The 20,655-nt window shown below is 41.3% G+C and overlaps 1 protein-coding gene across 5 annotated transcripts in view; it reads left to right on the plus strand.

The window, feature by feature from the left end:
* The window catches only part of ANO3 (anoctamin 3), a 242,787-nt gene that overhangs the window by 164,450 nt on the left and 57,682 nt on the right, over nt 1-20,655 (plus strand). For 4 of the 5 annotated variants that reach the window (XM_082231876.1, XM_082231878.1, XM_082231879.1 and 1 more), the window contains 3 exons: nt 8,193-8,351; nt 8,899-8,999; nt 14,375-14,419. In XM_082231876.1, the coding sequence (XP_082088002.1) occupies nt 8,193-8,351; nt 8,899-8,999; nt 14,375-14,419 (305 nt within the window). The remainder of the gene's footprint in view (nt 1-8,192; nt 8,352-8,898; nt 9,000-14,374; nt 14,420-20,655) is intronic. The other variant, XM_082231877.1, reaches the window with a different exon arrangement.

The following is a 20,655-nucleotide window of genomic DNA, read 5'->3' on the forward strand; positions in this document are numbered from 1 at the left end:
CTTGGTAACAGGTGTTAACCTAGAAAAAAGGGGGGAAGCCCTCTATTCAAACCACAGTTCAAGAATATTTTGGACTTTATCTACAGTTTATCATATGCTGAAAATCTAGCTCGGAAAATGTGCATTGATTTATATATAATGGTGAGTCTTAACAAGCAGACAGATGGTTCCAGCTTGTCACTTCTAGTTGTTTTGTCAGTGTCATATGCTAAAACAGCATCCAGCACTTGACAAAGTATAGTACCACCATATAGCTATGCTCCGCTTGCTACGTGTGGTACTCAAGACCTCTGTGCTTTTTGCTTATTGTCAGAATTTTTCAGCGTAGCTTCACACTAATACAACTAGCATGAGGCATTATCCTATTTCCAAGGTAACAAGCCGTACTGAAGCAAAGTCAATAGTGAATTAACTGGGAATTTGAGATTTACAGCTGAAAATGCCTGTTCTTTTGGAAGCAATTTAAGATAACAGCAGAGAGCATTGTGGTTTGGTGCCACAAAAGAGGTGAAAGGGAAAGAAAGGCAGAGATAAAGTTATCATCAGCTGGATAGCTGCATGGTATTTTATTATAGGACTTCAAGGAAAACATATGTCACCCCCTTGAATCCAGTGCTTACAAATGTTCTGCAGAAGATGAGCTTTACAATTACTTGATGAACTTTAAAGTTACTGATACAGAGACAGCCACTGTTGTGCTGTGCAGATGATGATAGGCTAAAACTCCCATTCAATACCAGCCAGCATGGTCAATGATCAGGGATGATGGGAGTTGTAGTCCATCAACATATGTCAGGCACCGTGTTGCCAATAGTCTGGATATTAGAATTTAAAATACTAGCCTGGAGTTGGCTCCATTGCCCTCAATAGTTGTACAACAGCTGTGACAATTGCAGCAGGAGGCTTGATCTCTTTTCTCTCTTTCTCAAAAGGATAAATTTGGAACATTTGGTAGACCCATACCTTTGCCAATTACCAGGCAGGTGCGCCAGCCCCAAGTGCTGACATGTACCTGCAGCTTTTGAAAGCAGCCCAATCTGTTTCAGAGCCAGTCTAGTTATTCATGACCGAATTAGATTCTGGGGGGAAGAGCATGGTTTCCCCAGAAACACTTGGGTGCGGGACATGTCATTTTCCACCAAGGACCTCTTTAGGATTCTTGGTCAGTCGTGGGCTTCCATCACCTCCCTCAGATTTTGGAGATTCAGAGTCCTCTTTCTGGGAGAGAAAGCACTCTCCATTGACATGCATGGGGATAAAGAGGTGAAAATGTCACACATAAATTGTTACCCAAAGGATCATTGACAGAGGGTGGGCTTCTGCTCTCTCTGTGGATCTGGAGGGATACAATAGAGTAAACAGGAGAAGGCATAGATTAAATGGAAAACAGTTTTCAGTCCCTCACCACACCGTATCTGGGGATTGTTTACAGTGGGAAAATAATTCACTGTGAATAAAAGCTAGACCTGTCCATCAAGACAAAAAAACTCCCTCATCTATTAAGCTCTGGGAATTTTCCAAGTCAGCTTCATTTTGTTTCGGGGGGGGGGGATACAATTTTTTTGTGCATTTTTTGTGCACTTTTTGAACAGGGAAAACCACTGAGCTTTTCAGAAGGTTAAAGAGCACCTGATCTGACTCAATACACCTTATTAATGGTTCAATCTGATTTAGGAATACAAGGACCTTTCCCAAATCACTCCAGCTTACCCAGAGTTGATGCATACCCTTGCCAATTACATAGCAACACTTTTAGATTTGCAGTATGTTAGGTATTTGCCTTGTAAGCATACCAAATATTGAGATAAATGTGTGGAATATTGCCTCGGGTCTTGTCATAATCAGAATATGGACCATTTTCCGAGACCAAGTTCAAAGATAAATAGTACATGGTTTTGAGGATGATCTTTGTTCAGCCCGTGCTCAAATGTTTCCAAGATTCACAGTCCATTTTATCATTAGTAAAATGGCATAGTTTGCTATCATTAGGATGGTGTGCAAAGAATAGATTAGAAAATTTACTACTTGCCAGTCTCCTAGTTCTAAATGACCCGTGGACTGAATAAAAAACTGCAATCAGCATCATAAAGCAGAAATGCTCAGCCCCTGAAACAAGTAAAGTAATAAGAATGAAGAGAATATGGGCAGAATGTATCTATATCTATCTGTCTCTTCCTCTGGTGTGGCAGGAGAAAATAGCAAGTTTGGTGGGAAGATTCAAGAAACATTTAAACGTTATAGTATAGTATAAACATATTTATTTGCAGAATAGGGATAGATATCTTTTCAAAATGAAAGCAGGAGTATAAAGTGATACTGAGGACTATCCTAGTTGTTTTTCAATGTATTTATAAATAATAAATTTGATGCAGCACAAGCAATTTTTTATTTTGAAAGTGTGGCCCAGATAAAAAAGTTTGAGAACCACTGAGTTAGAGGCTGCAGAGGTTTCCTTAGTACCAAATCAATTCACCAATCATCCAGTGTTCTGCAGAAAACACTCACAAAACACGGGATCAGATCCTGAAGCATGACAAGCAAACATATTCCTAAACAACTCTTTTGACAACATGCTCTATATGATTTTCCTCCCAAATTGATGGTCTACCAAAGATTAACATATTTATTCATCTCATTGCTGAGCCATGACAAGCAGTATGCCACACATCTGTTTTCAGCAACTCGGGATTAGTTAGGTCAGAAGGTTCTGTACCTATGGATTTAGAAATTAAGCATGATTTAGAATATCGCCTTCAGTCTGGGACACTGCAGACAGCAGTGTGAAGTCTGAAGTCAGTTTGTAGAGACTTTGATTAATTGCCCAGGTGGCAATATCTGTCCGTCCTTTGTTTCAAATTAGTGTCTTGCATGAAACTTACAAATTACTCACCTGGCTGCTGTCCAACCAGTGATGTCTTAGCATAGCTAAAATATAGCAGGAAAATGGATTTAATGTTGCATTTGATTCCATGGTAGTACAGGCTAAATGGCTATCTGAGAACACCAGTTGCAGATTCTGTTATTGAGTTCATTATCACATATAAAAGGAATGCTGGTATTTCAATCAATAAGTTATAATAAAGAGAACCTCAGCAACATAGGTCTTCTAATGCTGCAACCACCCTGCCCTTGCTATTTTACCCCTCTATCTGACATGAATCATATTCAAGAAAGTCCACTTGATCAATAAAGAGCCAAAGGCATATCAAAGCTGTAGGAATCTTATATACGAAGTGGACCTTCGATATATTGGTCATTTTTTCTTTCATTCTTTTATTATGCAATGGATGTAACTTTTCTATTAGGATTAATGTTCAATCAGGAGTGTGGAACAAAAAAGGATTGATTTTTATAACAGCAATGACATTGCTCTTACCTCTTACAAAAAGAATAGGAATTCTGCAAATGTCATGCTAGTTCAGGTGGTGTGTACATTTTACTATATTCAATTTCTTTTGTTAGCAAGTGTGATGCAGTGTTGACATTTTGGAAGCCAAATAAAGGCCTTTCCCAATGATTAAATACATTGCTTTCCCCTTAATGTAACACTTGTGCAACCTTGATTCAGCATCAGCCATACAATATCTCACCCTCAACTAATAGCCAGGAATAACTGGGCTGCAGGAATAGTGTATATTGTGATACACTTAAAAGGGTGGGGGAGAGATGTGTGGTTTAATGCTGGAGAAGGGCATCTTTAAGAACGAAAAGAAGGACCTCCTCTGAAGGCTGGGGGGGGGGACAAGGGCTTTTCTTCCCACCCCCAGCATTTTAAAAAACCCTGGGACAGCGGAGGACTTCTCCGCTGTCGGGGCGATTTAAAAGCCCCTGGGAAGGCAGGCAGGGGGGACAAAGACTTTTGCCCCCCGCCAGCCTTCAGAAGAGGTCCTGGAGCGCGCCCAGGCTTCGCGGATCTCTCCGCCAGCAGCGGCAGCGCTGCCGCTGCTGGCGGAGACTTGCCGGCATGCAGAAGCCTGCGCGCAGCGCGCCCAGGCTTCGCGGATCTCTCCGCCAGCAGCGGCAGCGCTGCCGCTGCTGGCGGAGACTTGCCGGCATGCAGAAGCCTGCGCGCAGCGCGCCCAGGCTTCGCGGATCTCTCCGCCAGCAGCGGCAGCGCTGCCGCTGCTGGCGGAGACTTGCCGGCATGCAGAAGCCTGCGCGCAGCGCGCCCAGGCTTCGCGGATCTCTCCGCCAGCAGCGGCAGCGCTGCCGCTGCTGCCGGAGACTTGCCGGCATGCAGAAGCCTGCGCGCAGCGCGCCCAGGCTTCGCGGATCTCTCCGCCAGCAGCGGCAGCGCTGCCGCTGCTGGCGGAGACTCTCCTGCCTTCAAAAGCCGTCCGGGATAGCAGGAAGCGCTTCCCTGCTATCCCGGACTGCTTTTAAAATGCTGGCGCTGGGGAGCAAAGCCTTTCGGCCCCCGCCAGCCTTCCTGGACCTCTTCTGAAGGCCGGAGGGGGGGGAAGGCTTTGCTCCCCACCGCTAGCATTTAAAAGAGGTCCCCAGAGATTTCCCTATGGGCTTTCATCTTGCGAAGCAAGCCCATAGGGAAATTCGTTTTGCGAAGCGCCTCCAAAATGGAAAACCCTTTCGTCTAGCGGGTTTTCCGTCTTGCGAGGCGTTCGTCTTGCGGGGTACCACTGTAGTTCAATTGGAGTACAACTGAAAAGTGGGACCATAAGATGGAGATGAGGAAAAGCAGGGGGCAGGAACCACTGACTAGCCTTCGAGTTACAACTGATGCATATTTAAGGATGCATCCTATATGCTAAGAGCAAAATCATTCCCTGAGTGTAGATATTGATACAGGTGATATAGTACCATTCCCAATAACATCACCTTTCTATAATGAACTATAATGAATGAAGTATCATACAAGATGGCATAACTGGCTGTCACCATAAGCAGTAAACATTTTAGTAGCAGTCCCACTTGTTTGCTTAGTTTTGGCCTTGCTCTAATCCAAACACATAGCTCTGAGTGAAGCACTTGTGAAACAAACAATTTTACCATATTTCATCCACACTCACTGTTACAGTCCCTTAAAGTGTCCTAATTTTCCAGGGACAGTCTCAGATTTACAGAAGCCATCCTAGTTTCTGATTTGATCCTAGAATGTCACGTCTTTCCTTAGGATGTCCCTATTTTCAACAGTGAAATGTTGGAAGGTATGGTAAGACCTCCCTGTTTTCATTGGAGAAATGTTGGAGGGTGTGGCGTTATCCAACCCTCAAGCCATCTGAAGGCAGCCCTATATAGGGAGGTGGGCTTTTTTAATGTTAAATGTCTGATTATGTTTTTATATATGTTGGAAGCCACCCAAAGTGGCTGGGCCAACCCAGTCAGATGAGCAGGGTATATAAACAGGAAAATTGTTGTTGAATAGGACTTCCCCATTTTCATCGGAGAAACAATGGAGGGTGTGCTGTTAAACAGCTCTACTGCACTCTTTGTTTATGGAGGACGGATACAAGCCTTAGCTATTGATGCATGTTATACAGATAGGTATATATTTAAAAATCTTACTGGTATCAAGAAACAAGATAGCAATCTGTTTTAAAAGTGCAATGAATTCCTAATCTGCTGTTCACTTCAGACTGCTAAGGTAGAATATACCTCAGTATCATCAACACTGCAGTTAATATGAAATATATAAATGAAGTTTGAAGCAAAAGAGAGAGAGCCACTAACCCCCTTCTCCTTTATTTGTAGGCCAGACACTGTTTTAAGAAAGAGGATTTATTTATTAGTGGTGCTTATAGTTCCCTGATGTTTTACTGTGCAAAGGCCAACTGAATTTGCAGTAAAGCTTTATAGGAGTTATATCAGCAGCAGCTGTATACGATGGGTGCTGAATCAGTGTCCTTGCCCGTCCTTGATATATTCCAAACACTGTATGTGATTTTCCCTACAGAATTGCAGTGACTTGCTGTTGTTAATACCTCATACAAAGGGCAGTGAATATTTCTGAAGAGCTTGGAAACATGTGAACATTATTGTTATTAGAAGAAGAAGAAGAAGAAGAAGAAGAAGAAGAAGAAGAAGAAGAAGAAGGAGGAATGACCTAAAGCGACGTACCAAAATAGTATAAACACTAAAACTGAGTGTAACAAACACAACTAATTCTGCATGGGCATATTTTCACATTAATCTGCAATGGAAAGAAGTATGCATGAAATTGAAAGACGTACTTCTGGATGCAGTTTTTCTATAAAATGTGTATATGTAAACTTATTCCCACTCAATTCAATATGCATGTTTCTTGATTTTTTTTATCTGAATAATAACTATGTTGAATAATAACTATGAATAATAACCAGTGTGGTGTAGTGGTTAAGAGTGGTAGTCTTGTAACCTGGGGAACCGGGTTCGCGTCTCCGCTCCTCCACATGCAGCTGCTGGGTGACCTTGGGCCAGTCACACTTTTGTGAAGTCTCTCAGCCCCACTCACCTCACAGAGTGTTTGTTGTGGGAGAGGAAGGGAAAGGAGAATGTTAGCCGCTTTGAGACTCCTTAAAAGGGAGTGAAAGGCGGGATATCAAATACAAACTCTTCTTCTATGTTTTCATTTGCAACATTCGTCTGGAAGGTGTGGATCAAGTCAAGTTTGTACAAAAATTCACAAAGACCGTAAGAACATAAGAATAGCCTGCTGGGTCAGGCCTATCTAGTCCAGCATCCTGTTCTCACAGTGGCCAACCAGATGCCTGTGGGAAACCAGGGAGCAGAACATCAGCACAAGAGTCCTCTATTCTCTCTCATGGTTTCCAGCAGCTGGTATTCAGAAACATTGCTGTCTCCAACTGTGGAGGTAGAACTCAGCCATCATGTCTGGTAGCAATCGTAAGCCCTCTCCTCCATGAATTTGTCCAATCCACCAACCATCCAAGTTGGTGGCCATCACTGCCTCCATGGGGAACGAGCTCCAATATTTGGCTCTGCACTGCATAAAGTACTTTCTTTCATCTGTCCTAAATCTTCTAACATTCAGCTTCTTCAAACTGTGTTTTTCAAGCACCTCTAGATACATGGGTTTTTTTTAGAAACCAAAGAGTTGTTTCATTGTTTAGGGCAAGAGATGTAATGTACAGTTAAAAATGGGTAGGCAGGAAATGTAAAATCGAGGTGGTTGCTCTGTGCACACTTGCCAAAGAGTTAAGGCCCACTGAGTTAATTTCCAATGGAATTTACATGCTTAGGACTGCAGTGCCCATAGCCTGATCAGCAGCTAGTATTAATATTAGTGTTTCTAGTCTTTATATTTGACAATTATTGGACTGCACTGTGACTTTTGGTTTCATAAGCTTTTAGAGAGCATGACGTAGAGACCAGGCTGTTACATGATATGCACTTAGGCATAAAATATAGACCTATTGCTAGGAACTTGCATATATTAAGAGACATCATGGGCTATTAAATATATTTGGCAGCTCTATTCTGTAATAGTAATGAGGAGTGACTGCCTTCTGCTACTACCTAAACTGTTCCAGCCACTGACCCTTGTTAGTTAAAACAGAAATGGATATGTATCACTATGCAAAAGACAAATGGGGCTGCAAGCTTATGCACACTTACAAAGGAGTAAGTACCATGGAACTCAGTTAGATTTATTTCAGAGTAAACATATTTAGGATTTTTTTGTTCATTTCATAATGAGCTGCAGCAAACCTTTTTAGAAAAAAAAAATCATACTTGTAATAGTAATAAAAAAAAATCTTGGACAATTCCCTAAAAAGCCCATCTGTCTTCTGTGAGTTCTCTCCCAGCTCTCACTGCCAGAGCAGTCTTTTTGGTTTTACTTTGTTTACACCATTGTCAAAATCCATCAGTGACACCGTGGTTGCACCCTGCATCGCAAATCCTGCATTGAGTGGTGATTGGGACCAAGTAACTCCCAAATGCCCGTTGAACTCTACAATTATATCATGCCATAAAAGTACCCCCTTTTTCTGTGAGTTTTCAGTGCCCGCTCAAAATTCCGTAAATTTGTGTGTGTTTTTGTCTGCAGGTTTCTTTAAAAAAAGTCTTCTAGGTTTGTCCATCAGGGCTTAATTTTACCATCTGGGCAAAGTGAATTTCTCATGTCACTCATCCATGCCCATAGCATTCCTTAAGAAAAATCTTCTGGACTATGATACTATGTTTAAATATCCCCCCCCACCCATCCCCACTTTTTGTCTTTATTTTTCTTTCAGAATGACATGAGCGCCCTAGCAACATCAGGTCTCTTCTTCAAGGATGGCAAAAAACGTATTGATTACATTTTGGTCTATAAAAAGTCCAGTCTACAAATAGAGAAACGGAGCACTTTTGAAAAGAACCTTCGGGCAGAAGGACTGATGTTAGAAAGAGAGGTATGTTACATTTTCCACCTTTCTGCAGAGACTTTTTCTGAATAGAAGAACCACATCTTTAGTGCCATCTGAGGCTGTGTTTGCACGGCAGTTTATTCTGTTTTCAGTTCCACATTAAGATCCACATTATATTTGAGCTTCCACATGACGTCAAAACCACTTCTGTGGAACAGTGGATTGCTAAGAACCCATAGAAGCATGCAGAGACATTCAGTGGGGGGCAGGAGGACATAAGCACTGCAAAAGGAATTTCTGCAAGGGGTCCGGCTCATATGTTACATCTGCCTACATTAAGAGAGGGCTGGCCGTACTCCTTCCACAGGTGAGCCTTGTTCTCAAGACACTAATGGCCTCATCCTTGAAGATGGCTTAGATAAGACAGCTGACCTCTTCCTTTCAGACAGCTGTGTTTAGTCCCAGCTGCAGTGCATGACAAGCTGAAATTTCCATAACCACAGGGATCAAGCTTAAAGGCCAAGTTTGACACAAAAGTCAGTGCCCACCTGGATTTGGAACATTAATCAATTCTATTTGGTTACTTTTTCAGCCAGCTGTTACAAACCATGATATTATGTTTGTTAAAATTCATTGTCCTTGGGATACATTGTGCAAATACGCTGAAAGAATGAACATCAGGATGCCTTTCCGGTAATATGAAATATTTCATTTTTTAAAAATTTACTTAACCATTTTTTTTAAGGCCTGTATTAATGAAATATGCTTTCCTAGATATTTTTTTTAAAAAAATTACGGTCGTGCTTCCATAAGTTTTCTTGAATATATGGTTGTTTTCTAGAAATATGCGATACAACTGCATGCAAAGTTACAGTGATCACAGTTATTTTATTAACTCAGAGAAGGTGTGGCAATGGTTAGAGTGTTGGACTAAAATCTGGTAGACCAGGGTTCTCATCCACACTGCTATGAAGCTCACTGAGTGACATTGGGCCTGTCACTGTCTGTTAGTCGATCTCATAAGATTGTTCTGAGGATAAAATAGGGGGAGGGAGAAACCATCTTGAGCTCCTTGGAGGAAAGATGGAACATAAATGAAATATTAATTAATATTTGCAAGGGCATCAATAGTTTTAGGAATAGAGTCTTTCTACGGTTAGATCTCTAGAGGTGGATTCAGATCATTATTTGTTCTGATAACTGACCTAATGAAACTTTGTGTGTGGCTGGGATAGGTGACCAGTCTTTGAATACTCCAAGTTTTCAGACACATGGAAAGATCTCAGTCCACCATTTTTTAAAAAACTGGGTGAAGTATTGATTGCGTTGCAAGATAGCGCTAGTCTAGTTGTTTGTCATGGCTAATTTAATTCCCATGAATTTCAGTAGGAATTAATACTAAACAAGGTGTACAGACATTCTTCCCCATGCTTACACTGTGTGTTTGTGTGTGTGTAAGGAAATCATGCAACACTGGCCACACACATCTCAAAACTGATAAGATTGTTAACCATGCCCCGTCTTCAGAGGCTGTGAATTTGGCGACAATGAGAAAGGGCCCTAAGTACTTATTTATCTACTCTGCTGTTCTGTTCAAAAGGCTTTCCTGCACTCGGGCTTAGAACCTCCGAAAAACACAACACAAAAGGAAACAAAGAGGAAGGGTAAAACCAAGTTCAGGCACCAGTTCTTAAAGTTACTCCAGTGTACAGCTGTTTACACATATGCATCTTCTTCAAAGTTAAGGAGCCCAGTGGGGTTGTGAATCTGCAACATGTTAGAGCTTCAACAAGCTGGTCAGCACCAAAAGCGAGTCACCACTTTCTGCTTCTATCTCTATCCTTCCATGTCCACAGAAAATAGGCACTACCTATTATGGCAACAAATCAAACGCTATGGAATCCATTGTCTGCATTCTAGGAGGGAGCTAGGATTGGCAGAGGACTCCCTCCTCCACGATGGAAACCCCCATTACACCTATTGAAGGCATAGGCTGTGTGAGGGCTACTAGAAATGCCGTTCCTATTATCCAGATGTGACAATCAGCAGAGGAAATAGAAGCCAAACTGTTTTCCACATTCCTCTGTCACTTGCAATAATTATAGATTCACATAAAGCCTGCCCAACTTGAATTCAAGTTTCCGCCTTGGATCTGATGACTTTGCACTGCCAGACAAATAAGGAAGATGACACATTTTCATTCGGCCCTCTAGGATCATCACATGCAAAACTCTGTTTAGCTACAAGCTTCTGAAAGTTAAATAACCCAAACTGCTTCCCCTGCTCCCATTTAATCCAGTTTAATCCCTAGGGAGCAAAGCAGGATAGTTATAGCTGCTGACTCAAGCAGATTGGCTGCAGTCCAGAGCCCATTTACTCCAGAGCAGTAATATTAAACTCAGTGTGATTCTTCCAGAACTGAATGGGTTATGGATTAGACCAATTGTCAGAAAATTAGCCATCAGTTCAAAAAAGACAGCAAATCATTTTCAGCAAGTGACTACAATGGTCATCAGCAATCCTGTAAACAATTTGGTATTTTTATCATATTTACTTCAGCAATGGGAGAATGGGAACAAAAGTAAAACAAGGAAACTCACAATGAAAGTGCTTGAATGCAGGACTTGCTCTTAGAAGTCTTTCCTGCTTTGATCTATGAGGAACTTTTTGTACAATGTGAGCTGTTTCGTGCATATGTAAGAGCACAAAAGTAGCACTTTGGTGACTAATCCAGCAGCTTTTATGCTTTAAAAGCTGTCCGAGCTTAAGAGCCTGTACAACTCACTGTGTGACCTTGGATTAGTCTTTCTCCCAGGGTGTTTTGAAACTGTGCACCACTCTGACCTCCTGGGAAGTGCATCCATGTCGGCTCCTGTACATGGCCAAGAATCCCAATCCACTTTCAAATGTCAGCCTGAATGCACGGTCATTGGAGGTGCTGCCCTCAGGGTGCAGGATGTCAGGAACAAGGCTATCAGGCATGGTCTACCGTCCCTTTCACATCTTAGATGTCTGCACGGAGGGGGTGATCTGAACACCCCTAAGGACAGCAGTCAAAATGAAGACCGTGCTATGGTGTTATCTGAGAATTTCCCATCATGTAGCTATTTTTCTTCTTACAAAGGATTCATATGGAAAACTAGACATTTACAATACAATGACTTGTTGTCTTAGCATCAAAGAGACTATTGGCTCATGTTTTGAACTGTAGGGAGATTTGTTTGTTTGTTTGTGCTAATAGATTTCCAACCTGTCCACCATAAGATTCCAGGGCACATTACAGCAATATAAAAATGCTGCATTTAAATCAGTTTAGAACAATGACTTCCTGCTACTTCTGATTCTTCCTCCTTGCTCTTGCTACAGTTGCCTGCTTCTGCTGCTTCTTCCTTCCTCCTTTTTCCCCTCCTATTTTCTTCCAACCTCCTGCTATTCCCACCTTTGTGCATCAAAAGCCTTTGGTGACTATATCTGTGCAACCATGATTCAGACCAGCATTATCCTATTCATGTGAAGGGGCTGAAGATATGCTGCTGGCCCCACACCTGATTTCCTGGCCCAGCTCCTTAACACCCATGCCTTGAGCAGCTGAAGAATGAGGGCCTATGCAGATGGACTTCTATGAGATCTGAATTCCCTGTACACTCAGAATTCAAAACCATACAGCAGCTTACACATATAGAATGCTACACACGAAGGCTTCCCCACATCAGACGGATGTGTGGACATTGCCAGGGGGAGAAGATAACAGCGTGACACTGTGGTGGTGCCTGCAGAATGGCTTCTTCTGCTCCTTCTTCACATCAGTATAGGGTCTGAGAAGGAAAATACTGTGTGTGACACAATGGCATAGCTAGCCGCTCGGGTGCCCGGGGTGGCACATGCGCCCTGCACCTGGGAGCAGAGTGAGCCCCCATGGGGGCAGGGCAAAGCAGGTCAGGGTGCACTGTGCAAAGCCTCTCCACCGCCTCCCCCTCAGCTGTAGGGTGGCTGAGGGAGAGGTGGTGGGAAGATGAAAGCCCCACGCTGCTGTTTCAGGCAGCGTGGAGCCTGCAGCCGCCCAAGCCACCACATCACTCCCAGGAGAGATGTGTGGCTCAGGCACACTGCAGGCCACACAGTAAGTGCCGGCCCCCGCAGTGTGGCGCCCAGTGCCAGTCGCATTTCGTTGCTTGCTGACTGAACTAAAAAGTTTCGTGAGAGGCCCCCCCCCCATTTTTTATTTTAAAAAACTCATATTTTTGCCATTTTGTCACACACACACACCCCCAGTGATGACACCCGGGGCAGACCACAGCCACCACACACCCCTTTCTACACCACTGGTGTGACAGATTCCATGCCCATTATACCAACAGGGATGGGGAAGGAGTTCATTCAGGATCAGAGCTGAGAAGCAACAGGTTTCCAAGTCAGCTTGAGATTGTTCAGACAGCTGCAGGCCACCTGAATTGCTAGTTGCCCTTGCCCACCTCCTTATCTCTAATTTGATAGCCTGGTCCAATGGACCAAGCCAGCAAATGGCACAGATGCAAGTGCCTTTTGCAAGCTAAACTGGAGAACTCTCTGTAGGAAGGATGGGAACTGGGATACAGATTAAATTAAACTGAGCAGATGTTATTTGTCAAGAAGAGATGGTCTGCCTTGCTTCACTTGCCATTAAAGCTGCTTATTTCTGGGGAAGAGTGTTGCACGATTGAGTTGCTGTTCTTGGCTGATAAATGGCTCATAAGATGACAGAAAGAAAGATAGGAAGAGGTAGTACTGTTTCTTCCTTCCCAATGTACAAAACCCCCCTTTTCAGCTCTGCTGTGCAGAGATGGGTCTCACAGACTAAGGCATCAGTCTTCAGCACTGGCAGCTGGTTTGACCACAGAGTTTAAGTTAGATGAGAGCCCTGACATGGCAAAATGGATAAATTGTCCCTTCTTCAGTTCTGAGCTCCATATGATTCACCGTCCCTCTGTCTCTTACATTTATAGTCTATCTTTAGATTTTTTTTAAAAAACACACCACATAAGGTAGCAAGCAATGAAATCCAAATAGAAAATAACTGATCAACATAATAAAGAATCAATACCACAGCAAAACTGTATAAAATCGCATAAAATTAAAAGTTTTAAAAGCCCCCAGTTAAAACATAATTAAATTAAAAATACACATTAGGCTATCCAACTTGGTTGTACTCAGAGTAGACCAACTTCAATTAATTGACTGAAGTTAGTCATTAATTTCAATCAGTTTATTCTATGAAAAGCATATTGGATTAAATCCATCTGTCATTTTTGTATGTGCTCATTTTCAAGTGTGATTTGGTCTAAATAAAATCTATGATTTGAATTCTGCTAGACTTTGTCCATCCTTCCAGCTAAGTAGCAGCATCAGCGGGGGTTTTATACATATATATATATATAGAGAGAGAGAGAGAGAGAGAGAGAGCTATTAATTAGTATAAGGCGGAATTCCAATATTACAAAGAAACTATGAAGTTTGTGTTTACAGTGTGCCTCATGAATAGCTTTCTCTCTCTCTCTCTCCCCCTCCCTCCCTCCCTCTCTCTCTCTATATATATCCTCAGTGAAAATTGCGGAGATAATTGCATGACTTTTTTAAAAAAATAAAACAAACTCAGGCATTACTGTAGTCATTTAAGGGTAGCAAAAAAATATTGAAATAGAAAAGCAATCATTTCCAGTTCCTTCATACAGCCATCTGCTTTCCACAGTTGTGTGCAAAATATCAGCTGATATAATGACAATAACATTAAGAAATCAGTGTGCAAATGAATGGGGAAAGATCTATAGCCTCTGGGCTTTCTGAATCTGTAACTTCTTAGTGCATGTTAAATCTTTAAAGTAGCTAACTATACTATCGATATGTACTATAATCTTAGCCAAGGTTTTCCAAGTTAATGGTTTTAAAGATATTTGATTGCCTTTAGAACTGTGATTTGTTGCACCTTTATTCTGTAAAGCTGTTTGTGACAAAACACTATGGTCTGTTTCCTAAGTCTGCTTCCTTCTCCTTTGTATGCGACTATTCTCAGATTATTTCTGCTATTCTTACAGGAAAAAATGTTATTACACTGACTGGAGGAGCAAAACCATGGGCAGGTTGGTGGGTGATATGTAGCTTTTCATTTTGCCAAATAGTCATCCTGCTTAAAACCAATCCATCCTAGCAGTTGTAAATTTATTACAGAGGACCTTAAACAAGTTAATGGAAGCAATAGACCTTGGCTGTTTGTGTATATGGTGGTGTTGCTTTAAAAAAGAAAGAAAGAAAATGCAGGGTGTGATTATTCTTACAAAAAAATGGTGGCATCCAAGACTCTGAAAGAGCTTTTGGGAACCCTCTATTTTGACACTATCATGGAGTCAGATCCTGAGAATGGCGCAGAATCTTGCAGATTCCTTTCCTGTACACACACACACACACACACACACACACACACACCTGAAGCCCTCTATGCTCACAGAAAAGCCTCCCCAGGGACCCCCAAAATTGGGAGGAAACAGTGGGTGTGAACAGAGCAGCACTCATGCAATATAGAATCATAGAATCATAGAGTTGGAAGAGACCACAAGGGCCATTGAGTCCAACCCCCTGCCAAGCAGGAAACATGTCTCCATCCAATTTTGGCCAGTTCATCCCTCCCCCAGCAGCCCCCTCCCCTTCCCACACCATTCAAGAGGGAGCCTCAACTCCCCAGAAAGCTCAACAGGGGAAGGAGAGGATGCAAAAGACTTCTTCAACCAGCTTCCTTCTGCCCATGGCTCTCAGGATCCAGCCCACCATCTTTCTTAGTTTTGCTGCCTAAGATCCTTTTTCTGTGTTTGGAGTTTAGTGCTGTGCTGAAAAATTCTCTTTGTGTGTGTGCTCTCTGTTTTCCATTGATTAATGAGAAAAGATATTGCATTCAAAAATGATCAAAGGCACAGGAAACATTGGGTGAAAATCTTGTGTATGGTTGCAGGTTACATAATTCTCATGAATGGTTCCATAATTTTGAGGTGAGTAGCATTCCTTTCGTTCTGGAAATCATCTTACTGGTGGTTTGCACTCTTCAGCCTTTCTGGATGTCTGTTTCTCAATTAGCCCAAGACATCATTAGATAAAGCATCCTCCAGATCTGAATTTTCAATAGCAACACCCTGAAATATTTTATTGTGTAAATTTACAACTGCTTATCTCCTCTCCCCAGTCATGCACGTGCCTGCTTTGCATCAAATACATTACAAATACATGCATAGATACATAAAAATATAGTTTGCTTTGTATGGTATGTGAATTGTAATAGGGTTTCCCCCATCCAGCCCAAACATCCAGACGTGGAGATATATTCCTGTTGTATTAACAACTATTACTTACCTTGATTATGGTTTAGTTTGTTTCCAATGGAGCTGTGTGGTGGCAAATTTACAGATAATGAAATCACAATGCCTAAGTGTGCTGGTGGCTTCTTTTTGTTAACATTGCTCTCTAAAGCTCTTGATTCTCAGTGTGAGGCAGAACTCCCAAAGGATAATCACAGTCAGATGAAATTCTCCTTGACCTTTCTCAGTTCCAGAGCCACAGCCACATGGGGCCTGGCCCCCTTTGAAATATTCAAGCTACCCTTTCTGAATTTTAAGCTTTCACATTCATTTTAAAAAAATATATTCTGTGGAGAAAAGGATTGAGGCAATATTACACTCAGTCAAGGAAAAGTAAGAGGTAAACACTGGGTGAAATTAATAGAGCTGATCAATTAAAGAAGGTTGGTTAATCATACGGGTTTTAGTCTATTAATCTATTAATCTATTTGGCATATTTGCATAAATTTGCATAAATACTTCTGAAACATACCTTAGAACATAAGAAAAGCCCTGCTGAATCAGACCAAAGGCCTACTTAGTCCAGTATTTTGCAGTCACTGTGACCAACCAGATATCTATGGAAAATCCACAAGCAGAACATTAGCACAATAGAACTTTCCTGCTCATAATCCCCATAAACTACTATTCAGGGGCACAAGGTCTCTGATCTTGGAAGAATCATATAGTAATCATACCTAAGTAGCCAATGATAGTCCTACCCACCATGAAGTTAAGTCCTTACCGCATCTTGTGGTGTCAAATTTATCTTAGCTTGGCCCTGAGGTGAACCTGTACACACCGTTGTGAAGTGATAATCCAAATTGGCTTAACCATAAAGAAGTCAACCAAATTTGAAACCAACCTTCCACCACTTTCTCACCAGAGAATCCAGGTATCCTTGTTTCATCTTACGGCCAGTTCATGTGACTTAACTGTTGTGGCAACATTCATGAACTGTTTACCAAGTGAAAAGATGTCCACCAGCTTTTGGGTGGGGATGATGGAAGCCTACTGCTCACTACAGCCGGTCTGGAGTTCCACACAACCATCTTATTTGGCCATAAACTAGTGAAATAAGTCTGCATGGGCAATTGGGCTTTCCTTGTGATATCTTGGGAGGCAGTAAAGAGTTGCCTATGCTTGTGGTTCTTTCCTTTTATATCTAACAGGACCAACCCTCTGCCCTCACAGGGCTGTTTCTTATTTTCGTACTATATCTCTAGTCAATGAGTTTAGGAAGGTCTTCCCTTCAAGTTGTGAATATTGGTATTCTCATCTGATATTTGTATATGTAACACACATCCTACTTGCAAAAAATGCACCCTGACTTTAAAACACAAATGTGAGAAGTGAGTTAAAGGTGACTAATTTGACATTTTTTAAAAAGGTAAGGGACCCCTGAAACCAGAGCAGTGCACGGAAACGCCATTTACTTTCCCACTGGAGCGTTACCTATTTATCTACTTGCACTTTTCGGCGTGCTTTTGAACTGCTAGGTTGGCAGGAGCTGGGACCGAGCAACGGGAGCTCATCCTGTCATGGGGATTCGAACCGCCAACCTTCTGATCGGCAAGCCCAAGAGGCTCAGTGGTTTAGACCACAGTGCCATTAGTAGTTTCTTATACTGAATGTTATGCACCAGGAACATATTCCACTCACTTACATTATGCAACCATTTTCCATCATGTGTCTTTTTGTACTCATTTGCATGTCATTATTAAAATGTTAACTTCATTTTAAAAAAGAAATATATATATGCAGTTTTTGTTGCCCCGGGCTGCTTTGGGAGGAAGAGTGAGCCATGAATTTAAAAATAAATAAATGAATAAAAACTTGTACTTTCACTGCAAATTTGACTAAAATAGCTGTATTTTACAAATTTCGACCATGGTGGTTGGCAAAGGCGAGAATACTGATACATTAAATAGTCAGGCGTGAAAGCTGGGAAGAGGGATTTGATGAGAATTTTTAATTTTAATTTAATTTTAAATCTTAGCTTTGTTATTGCTCTGTTTACCAAAAAACCCCACCCTAATAATCTTGTTTATAAGTTATTTTAAGTCAAGATCCCTGAGAATACAGGCCTTGATGAAGAGAAGCATGTATGTAACTTTGTGAACCTAGCAGGGCTTTTAATATTTTTTGCCCTGTATTCTATGGCAATGCAAACTAGTGCTGGCACTAACATTAGACAAAGTGAGGCAACCCTCATGATTCCTCCCCACAGCATTTCATTCTGTTGTCCCATTACCTGTGGAGAGATAAGGCCCCCTATTTTGGGTAAAGATTTAACAATATTATTAGTCTACAAAAGGGAGTACCATAGTACATACTACAGAATCATTAAACCATGTAATATAATAAATAAATCTGCCAATACTTTTTTCTCATCAGCTCTCTGTAATTTCTTATTCTTTTAAAAAATGGCACTCCTATTAAAAATAACTGGAGAGACCTAACAGTAAAATTCTGTTTGTCTACTCAGAGGTAAGCCCTGCAGAGTTCAATGGGGCTAACCCTGTCTACTTGGGAGCAAGTTCAATTGAATTCAATTCAATAAGACATTCATGGTTACTCCCGTTATAAATGTCTGCAGAATTGCAGCCTCAGTGGCAAAGGCTCAAGACAATTAATTGAGTATGTTCCAAAGAACATCTGTGTCCCATTTGCTGCATAAGGTTTCTAAGTTTTTCATGAAACAGAACATTGCATTTATTTCTAAACAAATAATGAAATTTTGTAGCCCAGTTTTCAGCAGTGCAAATGAAACAAGAGTTAATTTTGTTAAATCGTTAATGCAATATGTTGTTATGGTTACCATTTACACATTTCAATTATCTTGGTTATATTTATTTTCAATACATGCAGTATTGCATGTTTTGGTCGCTTATGTTTTGTTTTTTATATATATAAATGATGGTTATGACCTTCTGGTTAAACTGAATTCATTCATTCATACCTGAATCATTCTATGAAATAAAGTCTACAAGTAAACATACGGTGCAATGAGCAATAATGTATGAAAGGCAATGCAGAGAGCAATAATATCTATGGGTGCAATGTAGCCTTTTAAAAGTCAATACGGGTTTGGAAAAGATTTTAATGATATGTAGATTGCATCTCATACCAATGCAAATAAGATCACTTTCAGGACCCGATATTGAATTTTAGTGAAAGATTGCATTCCTTTTGTATTTAAATGGAAATTTTGTCTGGTTCAGTGCTTCTGGGGTGTTCTCCTCATTATTTGAAATTATTTCTTTCATTACCCCCAGTGAATTTATTAAGAATGATGGTCCATTACAGCAAAGAAGTGTTACCTGTTTATTTGTTGCACTGATGTGCCAGTTGTACCTTATAAAGATGAATAAGCCATTCTGTTAAAAAGCGCTGTCTAGAGTTCAAGCAAACAGCAGACTCAGACACTGCAGCACTGAATACCAAGAGAGCAAGGGCAAGATATATGCAGAAGCAGGTATCTGTGCCTACGTCCCCTGACAGAGTTGGACTCCTCCCCTCCCCCCCCCCTTTACAATGTGCACATTGTTCCCACTGCTGGGTGACTGCAATCAGCACTTTGATCTTGGATGTGTTTTTCCCGACACTAGATCAGAAATGCAATTCAGTGTAAACATTTGCAAAGTGTTGCACGTCAGGGCAAAGTAAATAAATAAATTTTAATTTCACATACATGGTCATGGGGTCTGAACTTGCAGCGACTGACTAAGAACGAGATAGCTTGATGAAGATCATCATCATTATCATTTTTAATTTATATACCGTCTTTCTATCTTACAATACTCAAGGCGGTTTATAAGTTGAAGAAACCAAAAATGTACATCTTATAACAATCTAATGCAATAGTAAATGTGATAATAAAACAAAACTTTAAAATAAGCAACCTACATCAAAAAAGTAACATTCAACAAGATGTCAACGGAGTGTGCAGCAGCTGTGAAAAAAGCAAATTCTATGCCGGGGATCATTAGAAAGGAATGGGAAATAAAATTGCCAAATTGTGTGACTGCATTTGGAATACCGTGTACCGTTCTGGCCTTTGCCTTACCTCAAAAACCATACAGTAAGCCTGCAACTTACATAGGAGTTACGTTCTGGAGATGACACCTAAAGCCAAATCTGCATGTAGTCCAAACATATTGGGTTCAATGGCAGGTGGGATTGCCCAAATCTTTCTTCCTGAATGTTTTTAGTTCCGAGAAAAGGTGAGTAAGAGAGGAAATTATGCATGGCATGGAGGTAGTGGGTGGAGAAAAGTTTTTCTGCCTCTCTCTCATAACTTGTGGGCGTCCAATAAAACTGAATGTTGAAAGAGTCAGGACAGATGAAAGGACTTTTTGTGCAGCATGTAATTAAACTATGGAAATCACTCCCACAGGAGGCAGTGAGGGCCACTAACTTGGATGGCTTTAAAAGAGGATTAGACAGATTCAAGGAGGATAAGATTATTACTGGCTACTCACCACAATAGCTGTGCTCTGCCTCCACAGTCAGAGATGGCATTGTTTCTGAATACTAGTTGCTAGAAACCACAGGAGGGGAGAGGGCTCGAGCTCAGGTCATGTTTGCAGGTTTCCTATTGGTTCCTGATTGCCCACCATTGGAAGAAGATGGGCCACTGTTCTAGATGCTCTTCTCTCTCAACTCCCACTGTGCATCTCCACATCAGAAGCAGCAGCAACAGCTGAACATGAGAGCATCTGATGGAGCTCTGTGGTGACAAGGGCAGACCAAACCTGTGGTTCCTCTTCATAACACTGCAAGAGGCCTGTAATTTGGCCCTCAATAGAAGAGCAATATTTGGAGAAAGATTGTTTTATGCATTGCATTTGTATAGTTTATTGATTTTTGTAAACCACCCAGGAGAGACTTTGGTCAACGGGTGGCCTAGAAATAATTCAAATAAATACCACAAGAAGAGCCCGGAAAGATCTAGTCTAATGTCCTGCCTTGTGGAGAGACATATCACTCAC

The sequence above is a fragment of the Podarcis vaucheri genome (assembly GCF_965113315.1).
Source record: "Podarcis vaucheri genome assembly, chromosome: 1".
NCBI lineage: Eukaryota > Metazoa > Chordata > Lepidosauria > Squamata > Lacertidae > Podarcis > Podarcis vaucheri.